General features: G+C 33.2%; 1 protein-coding gene across 4 annotated transcripts in view; it reads left to right on the top strand.

The window, feature by feature from the left end:
* LOC132946695 (uncharacterized) overlaps positions 1-12496 on the top strand; it is a 56583-nt gene extending 44087 nt beyond the window's left edge. Inside the window, exons 1-14 of one of the 4 annotated variants that reach the window (XM_061016754.1) lie at positions 1230-1594; positions 5878-6059; positions 6685-6854; positions 7062-7167; positions 8421-8521; positions 8600-8761; positions 8907-9000; positions 9084-9233; positions 9410-9511; positions 9595-9710; positions 9780-9987; positions 10110-10324; positions 10408-10616; positions 11536-12496. In XM_061016754.1, coding sequence (XP_060872737.1) covers positions 1593-1594; positions 5878-6059; positions 6685-6854; positions 7062-7167; positions 8421-8521; positions 8600-8761; positions 8907-9000; positions 9084-9233; positions 9410-9511; positions 9595-9710; positions 9780-9987; positions 10110-10324; positions 10408-10616; positions 11536-11719 — 2001 coding nt within the window. In that variant the 5' untranslated portion in view covers positions 1230-1592 and the 3' untranslated portion in view covers positions 11720-12496. Of the gene's footprint in view, positions 1-1229; positions 1595-2997; positions 3151-5030; positions 5112-5877; positions 6060-6684; positions 6855-7061; positions 7168-8420; positions 8522-8599; positions 8762-8906; positions 9001-9083; positions 9234-9409; positions 9512-9594; positions 9711-9779; positions 9988-10109; positions 10325-10407; positions 10617-11535 lie in introns of those variants that run through there. The other 3 variants (XM_061016753.1, XM_061016755.1, XM_061016752.1) reach the window with 3 other exon arrangements.
* Positions 12497-14112: the final 1616 nt, after the last annotated feature.

The raw sequence follows: 14112 nt of genomic DNA, 5'->3' as shown, positions 1-14112 counted from the left end.
CCTCCACGCCACCCTCTCCTCCGCCGACAGACCGTTTCCCAGTCGCCCCCTTCCATCACTACCCCCTCCACTTCTAATCAACCCCTTCCCTCTTCATAGCCGTATAATAATGTACACATTATATTATTATTATTATAATACCATATAATATTATACGGTCCTCTCCTTCGTCGCGAAAAAAATTACCGCGCGACCTACTTGCCCGCGCGCAACGATCATATTATTATTATTATATTATCATCGCACACCTTTATTATTATTGTTGTTTTTTTATTATTATTATTATTATTATACATATTATTTATTAGTTTTCTTTCTTTCTGTCAGTCTGTATGTCTCTCTCTCTCTCTCCCTCCGTATCCGTCTAACCACTCGCGTTTTGTTGTGCGGTTTTTTTTTTCAGCCGAGGATACGCACAACACCAGTATTATAAATATACGCTGCGTGTATATACGCTGCATAGGTGTATTATAAATCGTCGTGCGCTGCTCCGCATTCCGGACCCATTGCCCTAGTGAACGGCAGCGGCAGCGGCGGCGGCTACGTTTCCCCCCCTCGGTCTCCCCCGTCCGATTTCACCTGTACCCGCTATATAATACGACGACGAAATATAATATATAACAATAATAAATAAAGTAAAAATACAGCCGCGGCCGTACGCGCGTCAAGCAAGTTTTTTTTACCCGAACGGATTTTCATTAAAACGCAGTGCGTACTGCACCGACATAATAATAATATTATGAATTATATGATTATTAATATAATGTGTTATAATAATATTTCACTCGCGTATATTATAATATTCGGTGTACCGTCGCTGGTAATTTTGTCGATATTATTGTACACGCACGAACGTCGCAGATATTGCGTTTCGACGGCACGGCGCAGCAGGAACCGCGAATTTGCTAGCTTTTTTTTTTTTAATGACTGATATTCGCGAGCGGACTTTGGCATGATAATATCATATACGGCACCAGAACACTATTGCTTCACGGCGACGCACGTGTATAATATTTTTATACAAATAAATATATAAATATCATATTATAATATATTATGGAGGTCATTGATCTGGATTTTATGCAGATAAACGCGGACTCGACTCATACGCGCACATTCAGTTAATACACACTCACACGCGTAGTAGTTATGTGTACAACGCTTATTAGTAGTTACCTATAACATATTATTATTACTAATTGTGTATTTGTGAATTACTGTGTTACGCGCTAGTCGGTCGTCTGTGCGGCGGTGGCGGCCGGAGTTTTCAGGTTTTCGCGTTATAATATAATATTAAAATTCGCGAGATCACCACCGCCGACGTACTCTCATTATATTATACATTCCGTCGTACTATTATTATATTATTGTCGTCGTTTTCGGACGACGATCGTTCGCGCATTTCTCTGCAGATACATCGCGGTTATCTTGTAACCGCGGTTCGTGTCCATATCATAATATTGGGTATAATATTATTAACAGTACCCAACGAAGCTTCTGTTGTATAGGTACGCCGCACTACGATAATAACGTCATATAACTGACGGCCGTTTCGCGTTTAACTACTATACGGCAGATCGTAAAATCCACACATGTACGTATATTATATTATTTGTATAATATTTATGTTTCGTTAAAACTGCAATTTTGTCGTTATTGCGGAATTCACTAGAGTCGTAGCTATACGTTAATTACGTTGGTTTTTTTTAAGGATTATTTTTCATATACATACGAATAATATACTATACTATTTTAAGTACCTACCAAAATCGTTTTCCTAATCGTAAATTCATTTGCACGTATTTAGAGTTCGTTGACCCGTCGGCAACACTTTTACTGACTAGTTTTCTTTAAGAATACAAAATAAAAACTGAGTCATCTCACGAATGCAGTCTTATATTATAGTATTATAGAGGGCACATCGAGATGTTGAATAATTCAGTCAGTATACGGTTTAAGTGTAGGTAGTTACTAACCTAACCAGCTCTGAAATTGAATTAATTTAAAATTTACGTTTTTTACATAAATGTAATACTTATACATTGTTTTTATATCACAAATATACGTATAAGTGTAAACCTACCTGCATGTTATATTATTATACTTTCGTTTTTACATACACTTAGGTGTACGGTTTGTTAAAAATGTTAACTTAATTCGTTTACCTAACCCTTTAAAGTATAGCATCATACTCAATGGCCATACACACAGTTTTGTCTTTGGAAAAGTTATAAATAAAGTTCATGCAACCACCATTTGGTTTCTATATACATATTATAACATATGTATAAATTGTAGAAAGTTCCACTACAAGTATATTTAATATTATTATGCGTAGTAATACGAGTTTCAGGATTTGCTGTGAATTTAAAACAGTAGAATAAAAAAAAACCTACATACTCGTTATCAATTATTGCAATAAAAAATTTGCGATTTTCCATCTATATGAAATAATATTGTATAGAGGACGTTGACCGATTAAAACGTTTCTTGAGAAAATCGTGTAGATTATCGTGAATAAAATAATATAGAGAAATATAGAATCGACCGCGGCGGCGGCGGCGGCTATATATACACCTATATAATATAATTATTAATTTTTATCGAACTATATTTTTATCTCTATCTCGTTTTCCGGAAATCGTATTTTTTTCGCCATGGCAAACAATATATAGCAGCTCTCTCACGGTCCGAACGGAATGTCCCCACGCCCAGACACAATCGCAATGTATACACACACACGCGCACACGTATTTGCGAACTCCAAAACGGATTTATCGAAAACGTTACGATATGTGTATAGGAAAAAAAAATCTGATCGTTAGCAAAAATACAATACCGGCCAGCCGAATACCACGCGGGTAGTCGATAAAACGTATGCAAACATTTAATAATAATAGTAGTAATAATAATAATAATACAGTTCGCACGGCCTACATCCGCCCAAGTGTTGCTGATGGTCTTTTATCAGTGGACCAATGGCTAAATAGTTTTGAAATATTTTTTCCTCCTATCGCGTTTTAACGGGCACACACCACGCACGTACACACGACTACACTGATATTGCTGCAGTGCGTTCGCTGTTCGCGGTTAGAACACCTTGCAGCGCTCGTGGTACGAAATGATCAAGAAACTTCTCGCGCATTGTTTGTAAGTTGATTTTTTTTTTTTAATTTTTTTTTTTGTCAGTCTGTACAATTAATACACATTCGTCTGTTCAGAATTTACGTACATTTTCAATCCATATACCATATTAGCAAATTTCGTACTTATATATTTTGTTACAATAAATCTAAAAGTAATTTCTCGTCGGTATATTGTATAGTTGAATAAAAAAACCTTCCTCTTCGTGCAGCTGTAGAAAGTGTGTTTATGTATTATAATATATATGGCAAACCTAAAGTATATAATATTGCGAACTTTCTGCAAGTGAGCTTTGGCCTCGACCACTCATTGTTGCATGCGTACATTATAATATAGCTTTCTGTGTGTTAAAATCGTAAAATAAAATAAAAATCGATCGTCGGTTTGAAAAGCGATGATGATTAAGATTTTTTTTAGTGACTGCGCGAGATATTGTGTTATTATTATTTTATTATATTCGTGCAGTGTATATATTACTATAATATAGCGTACCAGCTATACGTCCCGATGAAGTTTAACCGGTCTTGTCAGCAGGTCATCTGAAACGAAGAGAAATAGAAAGTGGTGTAGAACTCGCGGTCGTATATTAATATATTATTATTATATACCTATAATATAGCTTATAGGAACTGGTGTATATATATATATATTATATATATAAAAAAATACATAAACACTGCAGCCATCGGTGCATATAAGTTGTTGACTATTCGTGTGACGCTTGCCAACTAGAAAAAAAAATAATAATAATAAAACGGAAAACGATTAAAACGCATACACGTCACATGATATAATAATTATTATACTTCGGTTCGAACGTTCGCCTATCCGTTACGATTGCAATCAATATATTTTTATATGCACTATATGGTAGCTGCGACCGTGGACTATAATAATAGTAAACGGTCAGATTGTGCATAGTTGAGGAATGCGTGTTTTAATGCACTATGTGTTTATTTAACTTTATTCTATATATATACAGTAAATGATGTATACACTCTATATACGTCATATTAATTGATATTTAAATATGTCGTGTTTTTTTTTTTCAAATACTAGCTATAATAGTCGTCTTCGTTGACAAATTACTGCAATTATATGTACAATGGCGCAAATAAATGTGGTGTTGAAACGATGTCTTTTAAACATCAAAGAACGCGCGGTGTAAAATGTGTATTTCGAAAAAGACAATATCACAACAACTTCTCTGCGATGATATCACTGCACGCGAGACTCATTTTTTTCAGACGTCTGTCACAATCAATCTCGATACGATATAGACATCAGCTACTATGCAGTTACGATATCTGCTGATTAAGCCTACGCGTTCTAATTATCTGCTTTATCTGCAGCGCGTTTATAGCAATTATTTAATATTCGTTTAGTTCTAATTACCGACGAGACAGTCTATGATATTGTGTAGTAATCGCGAATAAAAACTAGATGAGCATAATAGTTAGGTTATATTATCGTAATAGAAATAAGTGTTTTTTCTGCATCGATCCGGCTGTAGTGCTTCGCGGTATTATTATACATTAGAGTTAAACGTGACTCAAAAGAAACCGCGTATAGGTGTAAGCGCAGCGATAAACGAAACGCTGAATAATAATAATAATAATCCGTGCAACAGAGTAATAAAAAAATTAATACGATATCATTACGATTCACGAATCTCTGGATCTTATCGTCAGCTTGTTATTATTTTTGCAGTATCAGCGGAATGGGTTAGCGCCGCCGCCGCACGCTCTCGTAATATTAATATGTTAACAACAGCTGCGGCTTGCAGCGTAAAGCATATATTTAAATTATATTTAAAGGCGTAAATTGAAATCGGATAAGGTCACTGTGAACTTAAATCTCATTATACATTTATACGATACATTATACTATCGACTCTCGCGCGGAATACTGTGCCGTTACGTTATAGACGCGCAGTTGTTGTGCGCGCCCAACGAGCTCGGAAGTAGGTAGGTATATAATGTAATAAATATTAAAAATCGTAGCCCGATCTGCTTTTTTACATCGCGAAATCTCTGCAGACGGACAAAATAATATAAGCGGTGAATAATAACAATAAACGTATTTATCGTCGAGTCGTATACATTATCATACGTATATTTTTTTTAATATTTAATGTAGTTCGCACGGCTATAATATAACGGGGAAAACAAAATACTGCTGCTGCTGCGCACTTGCTGCACTCGTATAATACAACACACCAGATGAATAACAAATAACAATAATAATAATAATAATAGTCGTGATTCGGGAATAAACGAAATTGCGTATGGTTTTTTAATCGGTGTTAACTAATGCTAAATGATTGCGAGACCCGAAAATGTGCATATGTCGAATCGAAATCGGTCCACACACACACACATATATATATATATTTGTACATAATATATTTGCGTGCGTGTGTTTTCGTCTGGTAAATAGTATATATAGCTGGTTCGTTGACATCTGCTACAGCGTTACACATCACGTGGGTCGGTGAACCTATTGTAATAACATTTTTGTCTCTTGATCAAATAATCAAAATTAACCGAATAACGTCGTCGGTCGAGAGAAAAAAACCGTAAAATTCAATATGAATTTTAGAGTCGTATTTTGTGCGCCGCAGCAATGCTCTTAAATGCAAGATGTGGTTTAGATCATGAATTTTAATTTCATAGAACACTGATGTTATTATATTATAACAAATAACAATTATTATTTAATATATTGTTACAGGTTGGAAAACGGAGTGAACGTGCAAGAACCCCCGGGATGCATGCACCCGTTGCCCGCACATCGGCCGATCGAGCTGACTTTCAGCAACCTGACGGTGACGCTAGACGACAAGAGACACGTGCTGAAAAACATCAGTGGAGTCGTGAAACCGGGACAGGTGTTGGCCGTAATGGGACCTTCAGGTGAGTCCGATACCGCACTTCAAAGCTTTTCAATTCCAAGTTTCAACATTCTTATGATCCACATATCCTATATATGATATCAAAACAATAAACATCAGTTGATCTTAAACATTTTACCTGCCCGTCTGTCAGAGGATATCATCGGACACCAACACCCTTTATGATGGTATACCATTATTTAAGGAATAAGAATAAATTCTTAAAATAAGGTCCAATCATAATATAGAAGCTATAAAGTTTATCTTTATCGACTAGGCCTATATTGGTACTTTATTACTAAATCCCACCGCTTACATAGGTAAACATTTCAGATTAAGGAAATTAACAATGCTACATAGGTACCTAAGTTGAGTTCTCCACGAATATAACACGTATTTTTTCTAATTATGATTACATAATATTATATCATCATATAGCTGATAATTACATTTTTTCTACTTTAAGATAAATATCTACAAGACGTATTATGTTTTTAACGATAAATTGTAATAATATATTTTAGGTATGGGTACATTAAAAAGCATTGGGTCAGATAATAATATAATATGAATAGTATATAAATAATAATAATACAATAGACCGATCGTGGTAATAATTTCAATATGTTCGTTTTTATATTTTAAAGGATGTGGAAAAACAACTTTGCTAAACTGTCTATCGGGCCGGACCAAGTTGGACTCGGGGTGCATACACCTGAATCGCGAGCGTCTCAACAAGCGGTGCAAGCGGCGCATCTGTTACGTATTACAACAAGACATCTTCTTCCCGGACTTGACTATGAGACAAACGCTCGAGGTATGTATTACGCATAAAACGCAGTTTGGACAATTATTAATAATATTATATATTCACGAATAATGACGGCGATAATATTATTATTATTATAACAAACTACGTAATTGCGCTGTATTAAATTATAATACCAGTAACAACTACTAATGATTTGAGTAATGACTGATATTAATATAATGTATCGTTTTATTTTCATGATCGCGATCGCAGTACGCTGCACTGCTGAGACTTCCCGACTCATTATCTCGCGGTCAGAAAATGCAGTACGTTGATCATATCATAGACGTGCTCGATCTGAACAACTGTCAAGATACAAGTATGTAAATCCGTGTATACATTATATATATTATTATATAGGCATCCGGGTCCGATTAACAGCGGTGCGCCGCACATAACATAATATTATAATAGATCGATACAATAAATTAGATTAGAATAATCGTTGGAAATGATATTATGTATACGCGAACACACGCACACGCATGGGGACTGTTGAACGAGTGTGCTTTGTTCGGGCGCTGTAGCGGTGATGTGGTTGCATAACCGATCGAGAAATAAAACCGCATCAAAAATACAAAAAAAGCGAATAACAAATATGTGTACGAGAGTATTATATACGCTAATCTATCTTAAAGGTTAACCAAGGTTACCCTTCGTGTTATACTATATTATATATATAATATGTATATTGTATATATCTATAAACAATAATCGATGGCTGTGCATTATCTATATACCTTTATTTTAAAATATAAATAATATGTACATTGTACACATCACTTAATATAATAATTAATATTATTATAATCATGCGGTGTACACGACTCCGTGTACAAATTATCGTTATGATTTCCAAAAAATACGAACGTCTTGGACGTTTCGGTAATTATATACGTTATGTTATATTGAAATCACGAGCGTCTATTAATTTCGTTTTTGACGTTTCTGTATAAATTTTATATAATATTTAGTGGTGTAATAACGATTTTTGCAAATCGCAAGACAGTATAATATGTTCCTATACAGTAAACTTGATTATACCGCGCATTTTGTTTTTATATAGACGTTCTCGAAAATGTATGCAACTTATCGGTGTACAGAGTTTAGCTGATGTTTTCTTCGAATTCGTATTATTATTCAGTTTACCGTTTTCTTGTAAAATGAATAATTCACCGTCAATAAATTACAGTACCATGATGCATATACCTATATTGTATTGGTATTTGATATTTTTTATGTTTCTATACAGAGATAGGCACTGCTGCGCGGGCAAAGACAATATTATAATGTAGCGCTGCTGCAGTAATACTAAATCGCCAGTTTCCTTGTTATTATTTACCAAACATTTTTTTTTAACTAAAACATACTTACAGATTACGACGTGTGTTAAATATTGTATTTAACAACAAAACGAATTCCCTATATTTAGTTAATAATATTCTACAATATAATTACCTCATTAAGCTTATGTGATTAAAATATGCACATTAAAAGCTCCTTTTTTGTAAATCCGTATAATATATGAACTAACACTGAACTAATCTCAACTGTACACTTGTTTGATTTCAGTTATCGGGGACTACATGAAGCGTGGTTTGTCTGGGGGTGAAAAGAAACGAGCTAACATCGCTTGCGAGCTCTTAACCAATCCCGCTTTAATGCTGCTAGATGTGAGTATAAGACCTAGTAGTCGATAATCCTTCAGCTTGATTTGAATTAATAATTGACACTCACCGTATGTTGTTTAGGAACCCACGACTGGACTGGACTCTCATTCGGCTTACAAATTGATGTGGTCGCTAAAGAAATACGCCGAAAAAGAAGGGAAAACTATTGTAGTTACTGTTCACCAACCGTCATCGCAAATATTTCATATGTTTGACAAATTACTTTTGATCTGTAATGGACAGGTACGAAACACTAAAAAAAAAACATAAAAAAATATTCATATTTAATAAATAGCGTTTAACTACATTTTGTATCTACCTAAATATATTATATATATATAATATATATATTACAAACTATAAAACTATTGTTTTGTTTTAAATATAGACTGCATACTTTGGTGACATCAATAAAGTAGTAAATTTCTTTAGTAACATTGGAATGACGATAGCCCCACATTACAATCCGGCCGACTTCATTCGTAAGTTTCATCAAACATAGTGTTTAATTACCTAAGATCTGTTGTGATTATGTTACTAAGACTGAGGTATAATTAATTTATAGTGGAACAAGTTAAAGGCACGGAAGAAATGAAACAAAAGATAATAGCCGCCGCACAACGAGCCCAGGACGATTATTATCAACAAGAATTGTTGCATTTGAATTGCACGTGTGACAAGTACCTAAATAACTATCGCCACAATCATAACAATGGTATAATAGTTATATTATCATATATTTAAATAATTAATTTATATTATTATTATTATTAATTATTATAAAGATCACTATACCTAAACGTAATTAAATATGCCCATAAACGTTAGACAGCTAATATTGTTATAACTGTACCCAATGTCCTAATCTAATAATCTGTTTGCATTGTACAGATAACTATCAATGGCCCATGAATGCTACCAACGGTCATATTTGTACAGCGTTCAGTGACTCGTCCACAGATAGCAATGAAAAGTGTTATACTGCCATCAGAGGTGTGTAGAAAATTTAGTTTTGTGGTGTAAATACACAAATGTAAGACGTGATCGACATCGTTTAACTTTTGACTTAATTGTAGTTCACGAAGACGAGGCGAAAAATTTATGGCCCGACAGTCAGAGCCATTCTTCGACTTCTACGTCTGACGAAGATTTTACTTGGCAATGGCCCACCAGCTTTTGGACACAGTTTAAAGTAATAACATATCATTATACAGTGTAATCATAACATGACACAGGATTTATATGGTATTTCGTTGTTTAGGTGTTGAGTCAGAGGAACTTCCAAGAAGCGCGTCCTCAAATGCTCAGCACTTTGAACTGGGTGCAAACCATTGCGCTGGGCTTGTTGGCCGGTCTGCTGTGGTTTCAATTGCCGCGTACAGAACAATCTTTGCAGAACATCCAGGGGTGGATGTTCTTTTCCACTACTTACTGGATGCTTTTTGCTCATTTCGGTACACTGTCGTCTTGTAAGTACCTGCACAATATCATAATATATTATAATAGTCACTCGATATACGACGAGACTACAGCAGTGTTATGACGGCTATACCTGTATCAATTATAACTGTGATTTTATTGTTTATTGCAGTCCCTCCCGAAAGAGAAGTTATCAATAAAGAACGCCAGAGTGGAGCGTATCGCTTGAGCGCGTATTATCTGGCCAAAATGGTCGGCGAACTGCCGTTGACAATCACCTTGCCAGCCGTCTATCATCTGATCTCCTACCCAATGCTCGGCATGCATAGTGTCAGTACATTCTTCACCCTATTAATGTTTCTACTGTTGAATACCATCGTCGCTCAGGTAAATTGAATTGAATACTATATTACGTGGTGCGATTTGCCTCTGATTACTAAAAATAACAAAAATACCTTTTCCGTTTACAGAGCGTAGGGTTTTTCGTGGGAGCGTTTTGCATGGACATGCAAGTCTCGATTACGATCAGCGCCCTGTACACGCTGGCCACACAACTTTTTGGCGGCTACTTGGCGACAAATATTCCTAGCTGGTTGCAGTGGATGCAGTATCTCAGTATGGTGCATTACGCCTATCAAAACATGCAAATCGTCGAATTTAGCGACGGGGAACCAATCATGTAAGTGCCTACCATATAACATATACCATACTACCTACTAATATATATATCTGTCCTATATGTAGCTATTAATAAAATACTCTGGTCGAATTATACACCTATAAAATGGCACCAAAATCCTCAATCGGGTCTCACGGGAAAATTTACTTTAACGATCCACTAAAAAATTTAAATTGTTTTTATTTTGTCTTCAGAAAATGTTCGGAAAGTTATAGTAAAAAAGTTCATAAAAATGTATTTAATACAAAATCACGGTTTTCAGATTAAAATGTTGAAAAATATTCTGTTTCGCTTCATAAATCAAAAAAAAAAAAAAACTTAAAATATTAAAAAGTAAAATAAAAGATCTTGCCGCCTATAAATTCTCTGATAATAATTCCCAAACAAATAATATAAAATTTAAAAAAAAAATCAAAAATTGGGGGGTATTGAGGGGTAAAATTGAGTAGGCCCAAATCTTATTTATACAATAAAGCTGCTTAGCTGCTCCTATAGTTTTGAATAGGTGAATAGATCACTATAGGTACTTTTGAATTAGGTACCTACATATACAGAGTTAATTGTTTTTTTAAATATACAAATTTGACGTAACAGTAGATTGTATTCGAGGTATCAGCATTTCGTATTTTTAATATACCTATACATGTATAATTTTTATCTAATTAGGTATGATAAAATAATGACTATATTAAATATAGTCATTATATTTTGGGTGAGGGGTCAATTTAGGTGGGCGGTTGGGTGATAAGGAAAATCATATTATACAAGGCCAGCGTTGATACCCTTTGGCGCCACTGTATACCTAGATGCACATATTATAATACATGCACTATGCCTATAGTTATATATCTTATATTACATAATATGTATACTTACCCTTTGTCGTATTCTATAATAATAATGTATTTTTTTCGTACAGGTGTGCAAAACAATCCAAGTATGCGGTGTGTGAAAACTCGACTTTCATACCGGCGTTGGACATTGTAAACGCGCAAGGTGCATCGTTCCCATTATGGCTGAACACGGCGATACTGTTCGGCTTCCTTATCGTGTTCAGATTGTTAGGTTATCTAGTGTTGCGTTTCATCCGAAAACCAAAGTGAATACCTAAACCGTTAATGGCTGTGAGCGGTTAACATTTTTAATTATTAATCGTTTTATAAAAACATAAATATGGCTGTGTCATTTTAGACATTATAATATTTTTTATCTCGTTATAAATATTAAACTTAGAGACTCGTTTTTCAACTCGATAATACCCCGAACTCATTTCCTAACGCTAAAATTTGGTGCTTGTACCTATTTTGATCGGATTTCGGGAAAAGCGGTGTGAGATGTGTTACACGTATTTATATGTCGCATTGTTTTGATTTTTTGTACTACATCGTAATAATGTTTTTAAATGTTGCATAAAAATTATTTTATGACTTTAATTACCTATTTTTTTAATTTTTAAAATTAATTGTATAATTATTGTTTTATTGAGTTCGAACATACAGAATTTTTTTGTCGCTAATACCTCTGAGATGAAATTTTGTTATACTGTTCGCACAGATTTTTCGTTACTACTTAGATAATCACATTTTTAATTTTTACTTTAAAAATGCTTTATTAATTTTAATTGAATCACTATTCACCGTTATTTTATTTTATAGTGTATGAATATACATTTTTTTTTTTTTAACTATAAATATTGTATTTATTTTAATTTTTTTTGTTCTTATTTATTACCATTTAAGCGGTACAAAAAATGTTAATTTTGTTAATATATATATATATTTTTTTTTTGTAATTTGATAGTTTTTGTAAGCAATAATAATTTCTAACTACAGTTTCTGTAATTTTTGACTGGCCTGTATAAAGTCATATTTGTTTTTATTGTAATACAATATAACATTTCTATTATTGAAAAAAAAAAACATACAATTAAAATGTTTTATTTAAATTGTTTTTTATATATATTAAACATTCATGTTGCTATTAAATATTATGCATTTGAATATTTAGTAAAATTATAAATTCGATTAGTTTATTTTTACAACTGTCAAAATAAGCATAATAAATTCCAATATTCCACGAACCTATGTATATCTTATAGATATATTTGATTAATATTTTATTTTAATGTGAATAAAAGAAATTATTTGCATTACTATTTAATGTTTTGAGTGAAATCAAATGCATTCAATGATAAAACATATAAGTATTATATAATGTGTACCTATGCCCTAAATGTGTTAATTATGGGTAAAAGTTTAGAATAAAATATTATCTTTGATATTTTATCAATAATATTTTTATCAAAAACCTGCAAGTATATACTTGGTGCACATATTTTTCGTCCAAGATTAAAACTGAAAAATACAAGAACACGATTAAACAGACATTTGCCAATAAAATAAAGTATAAACTATTTATTTTTAGAGAGAAAATATTATATTTTAATGTATTCTTAAACGTACCCATCTATATGCTTCTTAAAAGCTAACAGCTGTCGTTACATATACGGATATACTTGCGCACTGTATCAAATTGGCGTCTTTTATTTTAATTTACAACTTAAAACAGTTATAACTCAGCGTGTCTTGTATTTAAACTTTAAAGTCAATATAGGTCAATAGTCATAATGTATACAATATATTATTATGTTGTATCATGTTATGACATGTACCTACTTATATAATTTTTGATCTTACCTATATTAATATACATAAAATAACTTATGGATAAACTACATAATACTGATATAGGCAAGAAAGTAAAAAAAATGTTTCTATTGTGGAAAAATAAATATAAATAGGTATTATTTTTTTAAATAATAATAATTATTATTATGTTATTACAATGGTTATTACTTATTCACCGGAACTGTCGCTCCAATTGTTTTACTGAAAACAATACATTTTAACCGTTAAGTGTACATATTATACGATCAGTCAAGGTGAGAAAGTCATGACGTCATCGCTCCATCGGTCGTCACAGGTCGTCCACTATTTCCAAAAGTATGAGTCATGCGAATATTAAGTATTCAGTATTAAAAAGAAAAAATGCAACTATACATATAGAAACCAGCTAATACAATTTCAGAGTTCTAGAAATTGTGGCATAAACGAGTGACTTACAAAAGTTACGGGAAAGAGGCTTTAGAGGTTTATTGCAGTTTTCTATTAACTTATTGTTACGAAATTTGACACATTTGGGTGAATGGTTGCAATATTTTTTGGTGTAACAATAATTTTTACATCTTAGGCATTGCACTTATTCTTTCCGGAAACGAGGGTCTTCAGTTTGTGTTGTTGTATGGCACATTTAATTGATATTTAATAGCGAATTTTAAGATCAGGGTCAAGGTCCAAAAAGAGTGGTGTAGTTTTTGTTTTGTATATTTTTTAAGTACATTGTTTATTTTTCTGGTCATGAAACCGGGATCTTCTATACACTGCAGTCGGTTCTTCTACGCTTCCCCATGCAACACCTTGCTATAGTGGAACCGTTC

This window comes from Metopolophium dirhodum, chromosome 6, assembly GCF_019925205.1.
Source record: "Metopolophium dirhodum isolate CAU chromosome 6, ASM1992520v1, whole genome shotgun sequence".
In the NCBI taxonomy this organism is placed as follows: domain Eukaryota; kingdom Metazoa; phylum Arthropoda; class Insecta; order Hemiptera; family Aphididae; genus Metopolophium; species Metopolophium dirhodum.
Note: the sequence above shows the minus strand (reverse complement) of the source record. Positions and strands in the feature narration are given on the sequence as shown.